Here is a 21,209-nt window from a genome sequence, read left to right on the forward strand (position 1 = left end):
AACTTGCAGTTGTGTGGATACCGGTTGACATCAAAGAAAAAAAGCGGGAAACTAGGGGTGGGTGACCCACATTACATCAAAATATGTGTAGTGTCAGATACAGATACGGTTTTTTAAATTGGAATAGGTGGCAATATTAAGGTTGGGAAAACTTAAATAATGTTCTGTAAACATTACTTGGACGACAGTCCGTGCTCTTCCTCAACAGAGATACATTGTGTTTGGGTCAGCTGATGGTAAAGATGTTTGTGGGTCAGTCCAGATAATCTTGTGGTGCTTGAGGTGTAGAGGATGATGGGCTACATCCAAGGATTATTACAGCAGTAGGATGTTATCTTCCAGCTGTATATCCAGTACCATACGGGCTTGACATCTAAATTACTAAGTATTGTAATTGTCAGTCGTCATGTCTGACATTTAAACTCAACATTTAGATTTACATTTAATTTAGATTTAACATTTATATTTAAGATTTATATATAACATTTAACATAATTACATTTGAATTAATAATTTATATTATTTAACATCTTTGTGTTACTGCCAAACATTGTACTTGGAAAAGTTGTTTACATGATTTTGTCTCTAAATGTTTGAAAGAATGACATGTGATATTGTCCTGCTTTTTTTATTCATATGATAACGCTAAATGTACGACAACTGCGCAGGATTTTAGAACGTGCAACATTTTACAAACGGCGCTCCATATTTGTAATGTGGAATGAGGTAGTTTACCAAATGTTTGCAAGCAGCGCTGAATATAACCGCAGGGTGGCAGTAATGCAGCAAAAATAATGCGAGATTTTGAACATCACAGGAGTCTTTCTACGGAAATGCCTCTGCACATTTCTCTCGCGAGTCTTTGCACGGGAAAACACAAGCGGAAGTAAATAGTCGCCAAGGCATGTTAGCTAGTGAGAGGGGATAAAGTAGCAAGTTCAGCGTGGGTCCTCCATTACGTGTTTACGTTACCCACAACGGATAAATAACATTTACAGCATCGGGTTTCGTTTGTTGGCTGTTGAGAAACAAAAGACCCACAATGTTTGCATCTCAATTAAAAATACATTACGAGAGTTGAATAATCGTTTAGGACGTCCGAGGCCTGGAAAGACGCATGCTAGCATAGCTAGGCTAGCCGACGTTAACAAGGCCGCTCCGCTAACACCGTTTGTAGCACCGCAGCCTGGCCACAGACCACTGAAGTGGTTCTTTTCACCAGCTGATGTCGGATTTCCTACCAAACACATAAGCAGCGGCGGCCCAGGACGCGTTAACTCTGGATGGAAAGCTCGACCGAATCTAAAATGATAATTGAAAACATTGATGCCTTGAAAACATGGCTGTCTGAAACCCTCGAGCCCATGTAAGTAATGGTCGCTATTAGCAACTCGGCTTTAGCCATTCCAGCTCAGTCTGAGTCACATGTTAGACGGTACACTTATTTAACCGTAGTTCTAACGTTCCACGCTATTTGTCATATACAAAGTCATTTTTGTGTATGTTTTTTCTCTCTGAACAATTCCAGATGCGATGCAGACCCCTCTGCCCTGGCTAAGTATGTTGTTGCTTTGGTGAAGAAAGACAAAAGTGAAAAGGAACTCAAAGCCCTATGTATAGACCAGTTGGATGTATTTCTCCAGAAAGGTATTTAATTCCTCTGCTCCGTGACAGTTGTAGTATACCCAGCATCTTTTTGATTTGACACGTGTGTAGCTATTCATTCATGGATGAATGTTATCTTCTTCCAGAGACCCAGCCATTTGTGGATAAGCTGTTTGAAGCCATTAACAACAAAAACTACCTCCCGCAGCCCGATCAGCCACCGTCTCTGATCAAAGTTGAGAAGGATGAGCCTAAGAAAGAAGAGGTAATGATTAGAGAACCATCACATGTGTAGCCTACTTTACGATACAAAGCAATATGGAGCACCATTTATGTCAGCGGCCATCTTATCTACATATTTATTTGCAATCCCTTTTTTTTATTTTTTCAGGCAAACCGCCAAGACGAACGGGAGAAGAAGTTTCCTCGAAGAGTGAATCACAGCCCACCCCAATCAAGTTCTCGCTACAACAGAGATATTAGGTGTGTGTGCGCGCAACTGCCTTTGTCAACGGTGTCTTTCAACACACATGTAATTGTCTTGTTTTTTGCCAATGAAACCTTTCAGGAGAGGAGATGAGCGTAAGAGGGACGACCGCTCCAGGAAGAGGGAATATGACCGCATACCTCCACGAAGGGATTCGTACCGCGATCGATACAATCGCAGGAGAGGCCGCAGTTACAGTCGTAGCCGCAGCCGCAGTTGGAGCAAGGATCACATCCGAGACCGGGACCGGGACAGGGACAGAGACCGGGACAGGAACCGTGATCGCAGCAGGAGCCGGTCACACAGCCGAACTCGGTCTGGAAGCAGGAGTAGAGGTGAGAACCTGATTTTTTAGAACTACAATGATCTAAAACAAATGATCACCATTCTACTAGATCTACCAGATTTCACTGTGCTTGTTTAAACCATTGCTTTTCTATGGAGAAAGCAATAATTCCAAAACCTGGAATTTAAAACAATATTCTTTGGAATGTTGCTCAAAGTTCAACCCATTTCAACTCTGATTGTTGCTGACTTTTCAAATTGTTATAGGATTTACTCACTGTATACAATGACACCAATGTACTGACCTACACATTCCAGAAGGCAGCACAGAGATGATCTTATGAGGACAAACAATGACTGGATATTAGGAAATCAACATGACAACACGTTGTTTCGTGTGAGATTTTCAATGCTTTGTACACCGCAGCGAGTTATTCTACTGATAGCCATTGCTTTTTTTTGTCTATCTGCAGAAAGAGATTCTGGGAAGTTGAAGTTTGAACACGATCGAGTAGAAAGACCAGAGAGTGCCGAGTGCTTTCCTCCAGCAGTCGTACTCCCCGCTGCGACCACTTCACACTTCCCTGTGCCAACGCTGAGCAGCACCATTACAGTCATTGCCCCCACACATCATCATAGCAACAATACCACTGAGAGTTGGTCTGACTTCCGCCCTGAAAACCCTGTGGATCGTGGCCTTTTTAATAGAGGACCACCCCCTCAACAGAGGAAGCGTTGCCGTGACTATGATGGTAAGGTGTACAATTTCAGGAAAATAAGTGATGGTGAAATATTGTTAAATCTTGCATTGACGATATATCCCCTTTATGAACAGACAAATATTGAAGTGTGTATATTAGCTTTTAGAGCGCCAACTATTATTAAACTTTTCAAAATATATTTGGGTAGTACAAAAAACGATTTTTGTAACATGTGAAAAAAGGCAGCACTACCTTTTCTGTGTCTGCTTGCATTGTGCTTGATTTTCTACATGGGTCCGTTATCTCTTCCAGAAAAGGGTTTCTGCATGAGAGGGGACATGTGTCCGTTCGACCATGGAAGTGACCCAGTTGTGGTGGAGGATGTCAATTTGCCCAACATGCTGCCCTTCCAACCTCCACCACTTCCAGGTGACCAAAGACCACCCCCAGGCCTGCCACCACCACCACCTCTTATGAACCCCCCGCCCGTGAACCTGCGCCCCCCCGTGCCCCCACCAGGTTCCCTCCCACCCAGCCTTCCACCTGTTGCAGGTAGGAGTTCATACATTTAGTTCGGAGTTGTTTAATGCCCCGATCGGTAATAACAAACGTGTTCATGCCATGCTAGAATATACGTGCAGTATATTGTAGCATGGCATGTCAAACTTCCCACTAAATGGTTAATTAGTAGGTAGTGAATAATGCCGGAAAAAGGACTTCCTACAAAATCCTACGTTGTTTCCTGCCATTTGAGGAACAGCAGAACTGGCCGGCATTTGGTTTGTCCGGTTGTTGTGTTGCTTGATTGAACCTTTCATTCTATGGCATTTTGTTTAACTTGTCTAACACAGGTCCTCCTCCTCCGCTGCCTCCCCTGCAACCATCGGGCATGGATGCTCCTCCCAATTCTATGACCAGCTCTGTTCCCACCATTGTCACCTCTGGGATGCGCTCCTCTCTTCCCCCGGCCCCTGTCCCGCGCTTCACCTCTGGTAATGTTCTTGTGTTTTTAAAAATATTTTTCTTTCTTTCTTTAAAGTCTTGGCTAGCATTTGCTGTCTTCAATTGTCTTTTCATGAGTTAAAGTTTCATCTCTTTGTTAACTAGACAACTTTGAGACAGACGTGTATAATCCTGAGGCTCCCAGCATCACCAATACCTCAAGGCCAATCTACCGCCATCGGGTCAATGCCCAGAGACCTAACCTGATTGGGCTCACCATGGGGGATGTGGACCAGCCCCCAAGAGGTGTTGTTTGAATAGATTATTTTTAAAATGTTCCTTTTCTTTCCATCCAACCAATTGCATGCTTATTACCGTGACCAGCATTCACTTCATAGAAATATATTTCTGTTTAGGCGCCTCGCTATAGAGTTTTGATCTCTTTGTGAGAGGTGTATTGTAGTCCGAAAACTGACTTTTTGGTGATTTGTTTTCAACCAGACAAGATCCCGAACAACAGCATGAGGATCGTAATGGAATCTGATTTGAGGAAGAGACCACCTGGCCTTCTTGATGGAGGCCTTCCTATGAAGAAACCGTGGTTTGACAAGTGAGACAACGTTCTTTTGAAGTATTAAAATAAAAGTTATGTGCTGACTTTAAACCCTGTGGCGAAGCAGAAGCTCGTTAATTACTGCCCTCATTCTCTACGCAGACCCAACTTTAACTCACCCAAACACCAGGGCTACCAGAAAAGAGTCCCTTTCCCCACCAACACCAAGCTGCTGGTTCGTCAAATTCCTCATGAGCTCAACAACATCAGCAAACTTAACGAACATTTCAGCAAGTTTGGGACCATCGTCAACCTACAGGTCAGTGTTTTATCTGGTCTAATAGTTAAAAATCACAGATTTGGCGTTTAGTAGCCAATAATTAAGGGTATAAAATAATTGGTATGTGAACAATGTATTTAAGTGAACTATTTAAAGCAGTGTTGATAACTATTGGGATGATCTTGCTAAAATCACATGATCTACAACAGTGAGCCTCAAACTTTTTAGCCTCACAGTCCGTTTATATTAGACAATATATTTTGAAACCGGTCCTAAAGGGAATAAACACGACGAAATAATCCGCCGACGGGGGGCTGCGCCTGGAAAAAAAAGCGCTTGGGGAAATGTGTCAAGAGGGACTAGCGCATGCAATTGGGAAAGAATCTGCTCATTAAAAAAGAAGATTCTGGTAACAAGTGTCCGTTCAGCAACCCGGTGCATGCGGCTCACTATTTTTCTGTTGTTTTGACAGGTGGCCTTCCAAAATGACCCAGAGGGCGCACTGATCCAGTTTGCTGCCCCACACGAGGCTAAGCGGGCTATACAAAGCACAGAGGCGGTTCTCAACAACCGCTTCATCAGAGTGCACTGGTTTCGTGATGATGGGAGTGACGGGCAGGGCCAGTCCATCCCACAGCAGCAGCCACAGCCAGACATGGTGAAAGTTCATTTTGCATCAGTCACTCTTACCATGTGTTTATCATACTATGTTCTGTCCTCACACCCCCACAAATGATTCTTTGTCACAAATGATTTTATTGTCTTAAAGCGGCTCTGCAATGGAGCTGGGGTGATTTTCTAGTTTGCTGGGTAACATGATTAACATCTCTATCATTCAGCAGGCCTCCGACACGTCTCTGAAGCAGTCGGTCAAAGATCGCCTCGGACCTCTTCTCAATGCCAACTCTGAGTTCTCACAAGATACCAGTGTAGCCTCTCAGGTGTGTTTTTGTGTGAGAGATATTGGGGTTGGGTACAGTGTTTCTCCCGTCATTATATTCCCACCAAACGCTTAAAAAGTCTGGAATTAAAAAAACAAACAGCTTGTCTCGATAAAAATCTCTAAAAGGTGTGTGTATAAACTTTATGGATGTTTAATCCGATTTGCAGCAGACCCCCTCTAAGATGTCAGTGAAGGACCGTTTGGGTTTCTCTGCCAAACCAGCAGCTCCTGTTGAAAAAGTAATTGCCGCCCTGTTTAGAATGCCTGGTTTTGTTCTGAAATCTTTTTAAATTGTCTCAATCTAATGTGCTGCTGTTCCTCCCTCTTTAGGTGTTTTCGACATCCTCGGGCCTCACAAAGACTGTATACAATCCTGATGCCCTCAGGGCGGCCCAGAAAACCACAGAGGAGGCTCTGAAGAAGAAACGGGTGAGAAAAGGGATAATGGGAAAGCGTTAAAGCCGCAACCACTGTAGATTCTCTCACTAAAACAGAAGGCAGTACATAAACATTCCCACAATTCCTTTCACAGGAAGCACTAAGACTACAGCAGGATGTAAGGAAAAAGAAGCAGGAAATATTGGAGAAGCACATCGAGACACAGAAGGTAAGGTGAACATAACTTTTGAGTGTCCCTATCAAATGCAACCTCACTATTCAAAACAAATGCCTGAGTTGTAAAAAGACATCTGACCGCTAAAGCAACATGAGTACTCAACTTGGTGACCTTTGGTTTGTTTGATCACCAACAGTGTTAATCAATTATGTTTTCAATGGCCTAAATTGTCTCAATTTGAGATCAATTCATTTCTTTACCAATATATGTCACAATATAGTGTGTAATGCACATTGAAATCAGACCACTCCTAAATGCATTTATGGAACAGGGGGCCATAATGATTTATACGTACACAGCTTGGTCTGAATTAAGTGTATGTGATGTGTACATACTCTAAATCCTGATTTTCATCTCACTGTTTATAATGGTCAAAGTTGGCTGTAGAGTTGTGGTGTGAAGGCTTCAAACATTCATGTGTGGTGAAATTGCACGACGATACGTTTCATTACTACCTGAAGTATCTATCTTCTAGCAAGAATGTCACTATATATTTAAGTAGGTTTGAGGCCGTTATAAGTGTGTCTGCATTACCTAAGTTGGCCTCCTTTATGAGCTATTCGTTGTCAGGCTGTAGGTCGAGTGTGCCTCGTGCACTCTTTAGGGGCCGATGGAGCAACAGGTTGATAAAAGAACATTCAATACTCCTTCTTTTCCGCTTTCAAAGTTGTGCTGTAAAGATCAGTACAACTATCAATACACATCTCTCCCGGTTTCCCATCATGTGTGACTTGTGGCTATTGGGGATGTTTTATAATGGTTGGAATCCGGGTTCTTGTAATTCAGTTTTTTATTTCTTATTTCTTCCAACCTCTCTAGCTCCTGATATCCAAACTTGAGAAGAACAAAACAATGAAGGCAGAGGACAAAGCCAAGATCATGGAAACTTTAGGCACGTTAACCAAGAGCATCACCAAACTTCAAGAGGAGATAAAGGGAGTCTCGGCCAGCAACAACCAGCCTCGCACAGCCAAGAGCAAAGCCCAGGTAGTGCCCCCCCGCCTTGGACTTATTTACAGCCGACTCGCCAAGTTGTCTTTTCTGATGTTGATTAAAATGTTTTTAGGCGCAGAAGGAGCTGCTTGACGCGGAGCTGGACCTGTACACGAAGACCCAGGCCGGAGAGGACACTGCTCTGTTGAAGCTCAAGTACACGCAGCTGCAAATTGAGGTATTGACTTCCTCAAACTCGAGCGTTTCATCTCCACAAGTCACGTGATGTGTTTTCATGACAACCTTTTTGGTTTTACCCAGGCGGCTAGAAGGGGAATCCTGTCGGCAGGAAGAGGGCGGGGGGTCCACGCTCGAGGGCGCGGGGCTCTGAGGGCCCGGGGAAGAGGCTCCAGAGGACGGGGAAGAGGCGCTTCGCTGCACGCAGTTGTGGACCATCGACCGCGAGCGCTGGAGATCTTTGGATTCCCTGAAGCAGACCATGTGGACCTGCTGCCACACTTTGCTGTAAGTCAGCCTCCAGCTACATTACTGAGAGAAGGCGATTTTGGTATCCACTGTTAGCCAATACGTAGGTTGTCCATGTGATTATGGGAAAAGATAACAGTGTTAAAGGGCATTGCTATTGTGTAGACATTCAGCGCGTGACAAACGAAGCATTCAGCGGTTCTCACGGATTAGGGCTGTGTAGTGTGGTAAAACAGTAATTAAGTCTCAACATTAGAAATGCAGAAATGACCTCACATTTCTTACTATTAATGTAATGATATCAATTAACTACATTGATATGGTTAATAAGCATTTCAGCAACAAAAATATAAGTTATTTGTATATTCCATTAACCTACCTTTTTTTGTAGTTTAATATTCACTGTTGAATAAAAAAAAATATATAGAATGTGCTTTTGAATTATAACTTTTCTGAGTTTGTTGAAATGAATCAGCAGTGACATCATGTGGTTAAAACTGCACAGTGCAGCTGACAAACAATTGTTCAGTGTATGGTATGTCTAGTAAGTCCTAACTCGCCCGGTCGAGTTATTCACTCGTCAACTACCAGAGAAATGAACCATAAGCATAAACAAATTCATATTTTATTTATAATATTTCCATGACCTTTATGCAATTGCAGTGCAGTTTTATACAGTATCTACTGATTTGTCTCAGACCCACTTGTATACATACTTGTATGTTCAGAGTAACAGCAGTAATTAGGTCATCCAGCTGAAATAAAAAAAAAAACGTGTAGAGTAAGAAAAGCTCATGAGCTCATGATTTGTTTGGTAATTGAAAAAGAGCATGCATAAGATTAGTTATAAATGAACACAGGAAGGAGTTGGGTTCTAAAGTGACAAATGTTGTGTGTTTATGATTTTGAAGCAATTTGGGGAGATTGAAGATTGCCGGATTGATGAACACAACCTGTCTGCAGTCATAACCTACAAGACGAGAGCAGAGGCAGAACAGGTGAGTCGACTGTCATCCATGCAAACACTATAATGTTCTTTAATCCCTTTTCTAAGAGAATCCCTTGAAACAGAGGAAGTTATTTTTTTAGAATCTGACTTTTCATTCTGTGGTTTTCTCCAGCTGGAGCTCCAAAGTCTGTTTGCTATTTGGATTCAGCTCATTATAACAGTTGCCAAGGACCCATTTGTCACCTAACTGAACCTTTAACCTCGTATCTGCGTTTTTACCACCTGTAGGCGGCTCTCCACGGTGTGAGGTTCAACAACCAGCACTTGCGTCTGGCCTGGCATAAAGTTGTCAAGACTCAGAGTACTGCAGATGTTGATGATGCAGGACCGGAGGAGGATGAGGTTTGTGGACATTCTCACTTAGGATCTGTTTACATTTGTGTTCATCCGACCTGATGTAGCCGATCAGGTCTGTCGATTCCACGCAGGGTTTAATGTATAGATGATGAACTTCAAGCCCTCCCCTTAAAATAAAAATCAGACAGGATGGGTCTTGCCTCTTCAAATGCAACCATTCATCATTCAATCATCCCCTGTGGTTTTGTATCTACTTTAGCGGAGATGTGTGGATGTTCTCTGCTCAGATCAGATGTATGGTGAAACTTTGTTACATTTTCACAACGCTAGAGGGAGCCATTAAGCATGACAGCAAGGACCGTCTTTATGGGACTTTTTCAATGCCTCTCATACTTTGCTTAAACACTCTCGCTTAAACAGTCTCTTTGCTACGTGATATTTTAAGATAAGAAATGCTACTAGATCAGTGCTGATGATGCTCACATCAAAATGTATTTCAACTTGCCTTTCCTTTTTTTTCTATTCATCTAATTTTTTTAATTTGATCTCGCCAGTACCCGGAGGAGTCGCTGAGTGACGACGCTTTGCTTCAGGATGACGATGAGGAGGAAGATGACAACGAGCCTCGCTCTTGGCGTAGATGAAGATTTGTTGGACGCTCTTTCCAGATTTCCCCGGATGGAATACGAGCAAGAATCCAACAAATTTGAAATATTTCAATGCCTGGTCCTAAACCACATTTTACCTTGGCTAGACCTTTCTTCCACACTCAAATGTGTAACTAGCTGGAGAACAATGTACGAGTTTGATTATTTTTAATGTGTATACCAGATGCAACAATGGTGAATTTTTTAATGCTCTTAATGTAGAAATCTTTTTTTTCCCCCATTGTTTTTGATTCATGACAAACAAATAATTAGTCTGAACATGTGACAGCTAATCCCACATTTGTTGAACCCTTAGTTTAAGAAAAAACATGTGTTGTAATTTAATGGAATGACAGACAGTAGCTTTTTGCAGAATAGTGTTAGGTTGACTGGTTTAAATGCTCATTTGTAAATATTTTATGTCTGGATTCAAATGACCTGTATGAAAGCTTGGCTTCTCAGTTCTTGGCTTAACTTTGGATTGTACAAAAAATAAAGAATTGAAATGGTCTGAAAACATGCTGCCAAAGAAAAAGAAGAAAAAAATGCAATGGCAGTGAAAAAATAACACTCTGAAAAGAGCTGGAAAAAGACCATTTCAAAAAAACAAAAAACTTACTCTTCCCTAAAGAGCAAAATTCCTACACCCATCCATTATTTTTCTTACTGCTGAGCATCAGTAAGGTAACTCAAGCATTTGCACTGATTTCCATGCCAAGGTAAGAACATGAGTATAATGTGATGGTACATTTTGCTAAATGTATATTTTTTACCAAATTTCTTATTGCCTCGTATGAACCAAATCTATAAATCTTTTACTGTAATAGGTGATCTCAGTACAAATGTAACAAACTAAGACCATGTGTTCTTTTTGTTACAGGTGTTTACAGTAACCAGCTACAACTCTTCATTCTTCAAGAGACTTAATACATTTTGAAATGTAATTTATAACACTATTTAATAAACTTTCTGATGTATTGAAATCATGGTTCATTGTGAAATGTGTGTGAGATACATGTTGATCCATCTTGCTTCCATGGCTAAAGGAAATGCAACAGTTTTAAAGTGTCTACTCAAAAAACTGACTTAAATGTAAAATTATATTTTGATCGTATTCTGCTTTCCAATACAAAGTCAGCCATTACAGAAAAATAAAATGACTTAAAATAGGGTTGGTGTTAAGCATAGTCTTGGTTCATAAAAGGCTACTTTTGCATTAATAAATCTGACATTGATTACACTGGCATGCTTAATAACCTAACAATCCAACAGCTGCATGCTGAGTCTGGCCAACATGCTCATGAAGGTTCCTTTATGCGACTTCTGTGTTTACTTAAGAGCGCTTGGTCTCTCACCGACCAGCCGTCTCTGCATTCCACATGATGTGACCTGTATTTGACCTGAGCGCTTGTATCTCTGTTGCAAAAAGGATTCTGTGTTACAATAGTTTGTAATGCAGCAATAATAAAAAAAAAAACTGTCACCTTTCCAATAGACCATTTTCTTTTAATGCAGACATTTTGACGTGTGGAAGGAAAGGGACTGGTGTCAGTGATAACATTTAACATGACCGTTACACCTGCAGAGAGGCCCTCCACAAAATAGCTCCCACCATCCTTCAGCCTTGAATAAAAGAGGAGTAACGACCCAATCAGTCTCCACCCGTTCTTTGTTCCATCGCCACCTCTGGTGCCTGTCGGGCTGGCAGAGATAATTGTGAAAAATCGGATTTGTTCTTCCAGAACGAGTGCTGTTTGTCGCTTGGGCCGCTTCCCCCATCGCCCCACCGTCGGAAAACTTTCCCTCGTTCCTCGGCCTCTCAGTAGGGGAGGATTAAAGGCCCCCTTCTGCCGCCTCATCGACCCACTGTGGTGACACCAAAGCACCATTTGCTATCAAACGAGCTTCTCGTAGTTGTGTCGCAGACCCGCAGCTTTTATTTGTCATGTAAACCCGTTAGGTTCACCCAAACACCCAGACTGCTTCGGCAGCTCTTTGTGGAACAGCTGCATGAACGAATGGGTGAAGGAGATTTCTGCCCCACGTTGTCTCGTGTCACTGTGGCGCTGATGTCTGAGAGCTCGCCTCCCTTTGTGTCTCCGTGGGTGGAGGAGCTTCTTCTGCCCTGCGTGAGCTCAGAAAATATGTGCTAACAAGTTTACAGCATCGTCCTCGTCCATTATAGGAATCTTACCTTGTGATTTGTGTCAGGGAGACAAATGGCGTGACATCTTGGAAAGAGCTGTGAGAGTGTTATTTTTTCCCCCCTTTCTGTCGTGTCGTGAGTAGAAAGAGGACGGGATGGAATGTATGATTCACTGTTTGTTCAAAGTCTCACTTTTGTTTGGCTGTCTAGTTTCTCTTAGAAGCCCTCTGGGATTCAAGAAGTCGGTCAATTGGATATCAAACGGCTATGAGAATGCATTAAATCACGCACTTCTAAATTTATTCATTCATAGTCATTTGAATATTACCCTTGAACTTTTGACAAAACACAAACATCGCTGCATGTCAGTTAATACCAATTACCGCTATGCCAATTTTCTAGAATAATAAGTACAAAACTCTTCCTAATGGATGGATTATGTCCTCACACTTTGTTTTGGTCACTTGCTGTATGTTTCATATCCATATGAAGTGAACGTGTGAGGAAGGTGCGTCTGATCTAAAAACATAAACAGTAGCAAACACACTGCTCTACGCTTTCACACGCCTTGCCCCCATTGCTACGATGAAGGTTCCCTGTAAAAAAACATTAATATTTCATGTGATCATGGGCCTCCATAAGCAAATTTCAGTCCCTAGCAAGTTCAGCCATAGCATGATTAATTTAGTATTTATGCCCCGACAACCTTTTAAACAACACAAGGCCCCCGGCCACAAAGCAAGGCACAGTTTGAAACAAAACCAGCAGCCCCTAAATCATAATCAGCATAGTCATTCAGGATCATTTGAGTTTGGGGACGCATTCTTTTCCGTAACTGGAGCTGTTGTTTTGGCCGGTTCCCGGTGTCTGTGTAAGTAAAGCAGCCCCAGTTTTAAGACTTCACCAGTAAAATGTAATGTTGCATAGAACCGATTGTTGTTACTCAGCTGCAAGACAAACACAAACACACAACAAAGTGTTTTAACCTCAATTGCAATTTTAATAAAGGATTTACTTAAAAGTTGTATTGTGATGTCTTTATGTGTGTAACTTTTCTTACATGAATTTTTTCAAAATAAGGACAATACCGCCAGGACGACATATTTATTGGAATTGTTGGGCAGAATTAGTGATGTAACCTAACTGCATTCCTAAATTTCTCCTCAAGCATATTTTTAAGAAATCAAGTACTATTACATTAAATTAATTTAGCTGACATTTATATCCAGGATTACTTAATATATATATGTGTATAAAACCTCAAGATAAATCATTCAATACACTAAGTTTGGAAAAGATAAATGCTTCATGTGCTACAAAAAGACACATCTTTTTTTATAAATTTGCCAGGGTGCAGTTAGAATAGATGCCGCTTTAGTCTGCAACAGAAGATGTGTTAATCTTCTTCTGTCGTAATGTCAGTGGACATACAGTTGAAGAAGATATTGATGAAGTGAGTGAAGAGATCCACAGATTTTGTCTGCATCCATCTGGTGAGGAAAGAAGAGGACATTGTTTAAACATCAACCATTTGCCTCCTCTTACTGCAACCTTCTTAGACGTGCTTTTTAACACACCGTGCTATGACGTCATATCATAAAAAACTTTCTTTGACACGCTATACTAATATTACTTTTTTTAATGACTTTTATTTACTTCTATTGTCAGACTATACTATGAGTATTCTTCATCACTATCACGCTTTTTATGGCTTCATCCGGCACACTATATAGCGTGACTTTTTGGTGACCTTACTTTACACACCATACTTTAAAAAACGTCAATCTTTTGACTATCCTTTTTTAGACATATGATTTGAATTTGTTAACCCTTTTGTTTTAGATTTATGGAGATAGTAACCTCGTTGGCCATAATGTACAGCAACTTTTTTAACACACGATACTAATCCAATTGCGTTCTCTTTGCCATATACTATTATAGTTTCAGCTTCATTCAAAATACTGTACTATGACGTTTTGGACTATAATTTGACTTTTGTACAACTTATATTATATTTTACTTTGATCTTCTTCAATACACATTACAACATGCTGTTAAATGTATGGCACACTATACTTTTAACACATGCTACAAAGCAACATTCTTGTGATTTTTCTTCATAGACTGAACTATTTGAGCTATTTAGAACATTGTTCTATTACATATTAACTTCATCACAGAGACCATATTTCTAAACATGCGTGACAACTTACTAAACTCTTTCTTTGTCTCCAACTGGGATTACTTTAAAAAAGTTTTCAAAAAGACACACAAGGGACACAATATGTGTATTTGCATGTCATCACCGGTGATCCAGATAAAGAGAACTGTAGACCATATACTATTCATGTGATGATGGTATGGAAGTTAGAATAGAATTTGTGCCATATAATATGAATAATAATGAATGAACTATTTTTATTTAATTAATTCTTCTTCTTGTCTTAGAAGAAAAGCAACCCATTTCTAGGCAGGTTTGGAAACAGCAGAGAGAATACTGATTGGCTGATAATTAGATACATCGGTTGAATCTCCTCATGTTTGTTATACAGCTGAATTCCTTCCTGGAACCACATTGCCTTGAGACTTGACAATGCTTGTGATTGGGTGCCTTTGTGCTTTCTTAGAAAAATATATACAGGGAAACTGACAGTAAATTCAGAGAGTTTACTGTATACATTTATTTGTCCATCATCATCCAAGTTATCCTTACAACATCAACCTCTGTATTTACACAACTAATGGCTAAAGAGGAACAAGGCATGTGACTCTTATCTGCATGTCTCCTTTAGTCTTTTTTAGTTGAGTGTGTCGAGCAATAGCAGGAAACCATTCAGAATCTAATTAGGATTTAAACTAACTTGATCCCTGTACAGTTTGACTTCACTAAAGATAAGCTGCACACCCTGCTGGACACAGCCGGCCCTTCCATCGGCCCTCCCTCCTGTCATTGATTGGTGGTGATTTGCAGCATGTAATCCAATGCTCTGTGACAGGTTGTAACATAGGTTAAAGATGGCAATTTAGTTATGTGTCAGAGGTCACATTAAAGGCTGACCTGTGACCATTTGCCACAAGACTCGTTTGGTTAGTGACAACCTTGTGTTTTGGTTTGTGCAACATGGAATAGCTGGATGAGTGATTTTATTGTTTCCCTGAAAGGGAATTTCAAACATCCTATAATACCAAGCCTTCGTTGGTTGATGTCGGAGTTTTGCACAGTTTGTTGTTTGTAGATTGTCCCTTTAATTTTGTAATGTAATGATATATTTGTGTGTCAATATAAGATCGTATATATTTACAATATGCACCTTTATCCATTATCTGTTTTGTAACTATATATATATATATTAATGATATATTAAAAGGTTTAAAATGTCTGCCTGTCTTCATTCTCAGGGCAATAGAGCTTTGTTACGCCCACAAGTTTTCCTTTAGCATACTACGGTACAATCTGCATTATTGGAAGAACTGGAAGAAAATCTCATGTAGTTTGGTGAATTGGTCAAACCCAATACTATTGAAAGAAAGCAAGTATATTTCCCAAAATGTTAAAATATTTCGCTCACATTTACTGATCATACTGTATCTCAAATGTATTCCCTCAAGTGAATAAACCTTGTGTACGTAGCAGATGTGAGCCTGCTTTGTTTTCAATGTAACCTAAATATCCCTCACGGCATCACCTTTTTGTTTTTGTTTTGGATCAAAGGAACACGGCTCTGACTTGTTTGTGGTACTATGAATGAGTGCAAAGTTGTTCTGTTGTGTCATTAGGCCCCTGGGTACAAACACAGACTAACATTTCTATTGTGAGCCACATATGCAAATGATGGGGCAATTGTAGATATACAAATATGTACCCGTAGTCCACAAGGTCTAATGGGCCCCCTCCCTCTGGCTAGCTCAATGGCTCATTTAGATATCTGCTTGGTTTATTATGTGAATAAGTCATGGCTGGCTTGTTACGACCCTCTAGGATCCTGTTTCTGCTGTGTAGCTGAGATGTGTGGTGCTCAATTAGGCTGCCTGGCTAGCAGGGTTAACCCTTTGCGCCAGATAAGCTGTTTTTTCTCAGCCAGATGGGGTCGGTACAGTATGGGGGGTTCCAGACAGGGATCAAAAGATCAATCCTAATACAGTGCTACCAGGCTGACCTCTCAGATGTAATAAAGGTGCCATTCTTCACCCTTGGGGCCTATTGGGAGCCTCCCACCGTATGAACAAACCTGGTATCTTTAAATTAGCTGACTTGCTTGCCCTGCAGGTAATTGCATTAGTTTATCAATGTTCAACACAATTTATACTTACTCTAGCACTAGAAAGATCCTGGTGTTAATGTCCTCATGGAGGAGAAAGAAAGCAAGGTATTTGTGTTTATTAGTTTTCATGTGTTTATGTGTGCCTTTGAAAATAAGCAAGAAGTGAAATTACAGTTAGAGTCAGTGGTAGGTTTTATCTATACAGGTTTATAGGTAATGACAGTTTTTTTATGTGTATATTGGGACCAAATCTTTTAACATTATGATTCACTTTACACTATAAAAGCGTCAGCTAAATGACATGTAATGTAATATATGATTACATGTATATATTGCAACATGCATACGTTGACCTTACTGTTGCCTTTGAGGACAACTCTCATGTCACTCTCAGGTCTTCTCCACGCTCCGTCAGCTCTTACACTTACAGTGAAACTTTGTTTGACAGCAGACTTAAAGGCCTTAATAGTTTCTTAAATCTGATTGTCTTTCATTACACTAAAACAATATTACTTTCTGTACTTTCCAGGTTATGTAGCCACAGGCTGACGCATACCTTTCATGCATTATGGATCCGTCTGAGGCAATAAACAGATCCTGATCTTATTCTTGCTTGCTGCGATCATTATTCCTTGCCCCTCAGATGGATTATAGCCCAGTGTGCAACATGTAGATGAGTGGCGCTCCTCTGATTGCCTTATGGCTATCAGGCTTTGCATATTTACTGCCAATGAATCACTGTGCGTAGAAAACTCATAGCAACATATTTGTTTCCACTTTTTACCCTCGACTCTGTTATGCACTTTCTCTGTCATTGGAGCTCTCATCTCACTTCTTCTCCTTCTGCTTGTTCTCTCTCACTACTTCTTCCTTCTCTGCCACTTTTTCTTCATTGCCCGTCTTTCCCTGTGCCTTGATTCCGCTTTATGCATTCCCAGCTGCTAAATTAAATCATGTATTATTAATACTGCTATATCTTTGTCCATCCTTCTTGCCTGTTCATATGACTGCTACATTAAGTGTAAATTGTTTTTGCTGTAATTCCCTTTTAATGTTCTTGTTATAATCAGTGTTTCTGGTGTGAGGAGGCCAGGGAGAAAAGGGAGAAAAAAAGAGAGATCATAGGCTTTTACTCTAACTTACTGTTTGATGTGAGGCCCGCATGCTACAGTCTTTGTAATTAGGTCTGTTTTACAAGTCAAATGTGCATGGAGCCAGAAACATCTAAAACATATGATATTAATAAAAGAAAGTTGTCAGATGTGGCTTGCTATGGTGTGTTGGCTTAGCCCAAGGGAAAGAGCTGCACACTATATTGCATATTTACGGCCCAGCTACCCATTGTCCATTGAAAACCACACAGCTCTGATTCAAAGACCTGCATGATAAAAAACAATCTGCAATGGAAGTTGCCATTGTGTCACTAAGAATAGTTTCCCTTTTAGATTCAGGATCATATTGACCATCATATTGATCCTTTTTCTTGTCTTTATTTTCTTTTTAAGCATCATTTGGGTTTCTGATGCACAGGTAGTGAGCTATCTTCATTCCTTCATTCCTCTCCTGTAATGTTGGCAAAATGTAATTTGCGTTGCTCACACTTAAGCATTTCATGTAAAATATCTCTTAACAGAGACATAGATATGGAGATACTTTGAATAATACACAGACCTCGCTGTCAATGGTTTACATCCATGCTGGAAGCACAGCTTTATGTAAGGGAATGTTGGTCTGCTGGGTGGTCCACCACTTCGGCTCATACTTTAATATCCAAAGCAACCATTGGGCGGATTACCATGACATTTGGTCCACTCATCCATATTTTCCTCAGGATTAATAGTCAAATATTTAGTGATCCTTAAGAGCGTAATCAATACCTGCAACAGTAATGACATTAGTCATCAGCCTCATATTGTAGTTTTTGATAATCAGCAAATGTTAGCATGCTGACACAAACTAAGATAGTGAATACGGTAAACGTTAGATCTTGCTTTAGCATCGGGGGGCAAGTCATTAGCATTAGCATTGAGCTCAAGGTACAGTCCCACAGAGCTAGTGTGTCTCCAGACTTTAGCGCAAATAAAATAGCATTGACTTCTATTGGATTGGACTGGTGGCAGAAATCCTACATTTCTTATCACCTGGGCAAAAAATCAAAAGTAACACAATGGCTAAAGTCAGTGAAAGTCAATGATTTTAAGGAAAAAAGTGATGCATCCAAGGTGTCATTTACCTGTATAGAAAGTTTTGTGAATGAATGACTGAGCATTATTAGCTTATGAGCGTTCTGTCCCATGCCATTACTTCCCCGTCCTCTAACCATTGTGTCTAATGAAATGGTGTTGATGCTTTACCATTTATCAGTCACAGAGCCCTTCGGTTCACCATTATTGATTCCAAAGGGCCAATTGGTTGGAAGGGGGCTGTAAGATGGGCAATTTAAAACCTGCATCCTTCATTATCAGGTGAAGGGTGCCGAATGAGATCGTAAGTGAACGGATGTGTGTAGTGACAATAAATAAAGTGAACAAAATATAACCTGGCCCCAAGACAGGCTGTCCATATGGATTGTCGTCTCTGATGTCCTCAAAGGGATTGTCAGTGGCAGGGAGGATGAGCCGTGGTGTACGGTACTTGAAAAGTATGTGGAGGATGTTTCCTCCTTTTATCTGAGCTCTATCTTTAGTAGGACAAATCTTGTGCATGAGTAATGGCACAGCTATCATGTCACCGGACGGCAGCATGTAGCGATTTGGTAACAGGGAGAAAGTGTGAGGGCCCGGTAATACCGTAAAGCAGTGTTTCAATATTTTAATTTCATTGTCAGAGGGGCCCCTCCCTTGTACTCCATTACCTTGGCAACCATCCGTCATCAGCTGAATCAGTGCATTATTCATTAGCACTAATTATTTTCACATAACGTCTGCCCTGATATATTTAACCTCCACATTACACCCCGGATAATGGCCTTGTAAAATTGAATTGCGAGAAAGAAGTGGAGTTGGAAAGCTCATTTAAAGAACATAAGAGGGAGGAAATAAGCGTGAGGGAGGTGCGGGAGGTTTTTGAAGCAGCTGGAGAGGGGGGGTTGACAGGAAGAGTGTTAAGCACTTTGGCACATGGTGCCCCAGAAGTGACGGGACATTTGTTCCTGTCTCATTTGCATTCTAAGAGAAGCGCTCGTGTTTCTCGGTTGGGTTTAAGAGATACCTACCTACCACAATACCTTGTGGGTTGAAGGTGCCCTTAACGGAAAACCCATGACCTGGGACAGCGGGATCAGAAGTGTCAAGTCTTTGTCACTTTTACCTCCATTTCCCCCACTCAATCAGTGCTGTCTGTCTTTAGCTCTCCTCTCCCTGTCTTCATCTCTGCTAGAACCTCAGTTTTCTCCACTTTTCTTCTCTCTCCCAGCTGCAGAAGCCCCAGTGATGATTTAAATGCGATTGAACCACCCACTTAGGCATCTTCTTATATTCCCCACAAAGAGGATTTTATCACAAACTTCAAAACAAACTGAGGACTGAGGAAGTCCTTACACTTGCTGGGCTTATTCATGAGTTTGACATTTACCGGCATGCAAAATTTAGACCTAAACAGGGCCTGCTGCTCCTTGTTGTTATCTCTGTTTTTCTGGCAAGAGTTGTTTTCCCATGCCAATAGATTTGCCAATCTCTTGCACAATTAAATTGAGAAGTTCATAAAAATATCATGGGTAATTAAATAAAGATGGCAGACATATAAACAAACTTTATGCTTAGTGGAACATCTTAAATGTAAAGTACTTTGTAGTAAAGTGTTAACATGTTTTTTTTAATTTATAGGAATGTTCACAGTTCCACCAAGGTCACTGCACTAACATAAATTCATTTTCTTTTTCTTTTAATTTATTACAACGTAATACTGTGGAACTATTCATTTATCAATAATAGAAATTGTAGATATTGTAGAAATAGAATAGTAGTTTATTTATTTTCTGTTGATTAAGTCAATTAATGAACTAATTGTCTCATCTTTGTGTCTGAGACTTACTTCACATTTGATAAAAGTCTCAATTTTCCCAACATATATTAAACCACATCCGTTGCTTTCATTATTCGATGCCCCTCTGAATTCCTGAGTAATATTGAGAACAGTGACTACACTCCTCTCCAGGCTACGTGAGTGTACTACTGCTTTGTGTGCTTATTGCTGGGTAATTGCAGTCAATTTCAACTGGGAAAGGAATATTATTCTCACGCCTTTCTTTTCTAACACCCAGAAGGCAGCACTTTCTATGTATAAAATATCTGTCTCCCTGACATTTAGATTTGCCTTTTAAAGATGCCATTTTTCAAAACTGGCATTTCTTCATATGTTTTCAAGAGGAGACACATTTATTCTTTTACATCCCAGTGTTAAAGTGTGTTATTTGTCCAACCCTAAGTTGTTTCCCTTTGTTACATTGATTTTATTACATGATGCACTAACATTGCTGTCATTGTCTCATATCAGTGTGTGGTACTTTTTACTGCATGAACATAATCTTGTCACACTCACGTGTTCTAAATGATATGCTTGTTTTAATAATGCTGCAATTTTCCGTTGAAAATTAAAGGCAGGTGTGTGCACGAGTTCCCATTTCTCAGCTCTGTTGATGGTGGCAGATCTGCAGGAAAAAAACACACAAAATGCATTATTGTCACATTTTTTGTACTGGCATGATTCACATGCAACACATATAAACTAAATAGCAACAGCTTGATAGGTCTGGAGGGCAGTAGATAGTTTTTGTTGTCCGAGGGAAGATTAATGCGGTACTGAATGCATCGAGGAGATGTGCTCATCTTTGAATTACTGGAGATATCCAATTACTGCACTCTGGTGCCCCGCAATGAACCTTTATCCATTCTGCAAATGAGCATGCTATCCCTAAATAATTTCCTCAACAAAGATGGTGCTGCACATTATGAAATATTCACAACTCAATTTTCCTGCTCTATCAGACATTGGAAAGATCCATAATTACATGATAATC

General features: G+C 40.5%; 1 protein-coding gene and 1 long non-coding RNA gene across 5 annotated transcripts in view; one reads left to right on the plus strand and one right to left on the minus strand.

Moving 5' to 3' along the window:
* Positions 1-887: 887 nt before the first annotated feature.
* rbm26 (RNA binding motif protein 26) lies at positions 888-10,402 on the plus strand. Of its 4 annotated transcripts, none has more exons than XM_037486839.2 (22): positions 888-1,366; positions 1,529-1,647; positions 1,752-1,870; positions 1,997-2,088; positions 2,174-2,427; positions 2,851-3,129; positions 3,391-3,630; positions 3,930-4,070; positions 4,186-4,326; positions 4,522-4,630; positions 4,736-4,892; positions 5,326-5,511; positions 5,693-5,794; positions 5,964-6,035; positions 6,127-6,225; positions 6,329-6,403; positions 7,232-7,399; positions 7,479-7,583; positions 7,667-7,870; positions 8,743-8,829; positions 9,069-9,182; positions 9,692-10,402. In XM_037486839.2, the coding sequence occupies exons 1-22, from the start codon at positions 1,284-1,286 to the stop codon at positions 9,779-9,781; spliced, it is 3,036 nt and encodes a 1,011-aa protein (XP_037342736.1). In that variant the 5' UTR covers positions 888-1,283; the 3' UTR covers positions 9,782-10,402. The 4 variants fall into 4 exon arrangements, with proteins under 4 accessions (XP_037342736.1, XP_037342753.1, XP_037342744.1 ...); XM_037486856.2 differs by having other exon boundaries at positions 5,967-6,035; XM_037486847.2 differs by having other exon boundaries at positions 5,696-5,794.
* A 2,632-nt stretch (positions 10,403-13,034) lies between these two features.
* The window catches only part of LOC119227791 (uncharacterized), a 28,309-nt gene continuing 20,134 nt past the window's right edge, over positions 13,035-21,209 (minus strand). Inside the window, exons 3-4 of the long non-coding RNA XR_005121394.2 lie at positions 20,732-20,840; positions 13,035-13,420 (exon numbers count right to left, since the gene is read on the minus strand). This is a non-coding gene — a long non-coding RNA (uncharacterized LOC119227791). The remainder of the gene's footprint in view (positions 13,421-20,731; positions 20,841-21,209) is intronic.

This window comes from Pungitius pungitius, chromosome 4, assembly GCF_949316345.1.
Source record: "Pungitius pungitius chromosome 4, fPunPun2.1, whole genome shotgun sequence".
Taxonomy (NCBI): domain Eukaryota; kingdom Metazoa; phylum Chordata; class Actinopteri; order Perciformes; family Gasterosteidae; genus Pungitius; species Pungitius pungitius.

Bases quoted from the DNA above. Each gene is read 5' to 3' on its own strand.
- rbm26 (XM_037486839.2), top strand. From the start codon at position 1,284: ATGGAAAGCTCGACCGAATCTAAAATGATAATTGAAAACATTGATGCC. The intron at 4,893-5,325 runs GTCAGTGTTTTA...TTGTTTTGACAG, and splicing joins GGACCATCGTCAACCTACAG to GTGGCCTTCCAAAATGACCC. The intron at 6,226-6,328 runs GTGAGAAAAGGG...TTCCTTTCACAG, and splicing joins AGGCTCTGAAGAAGAAACGG to GAAGCACTAAGACTACAGCA.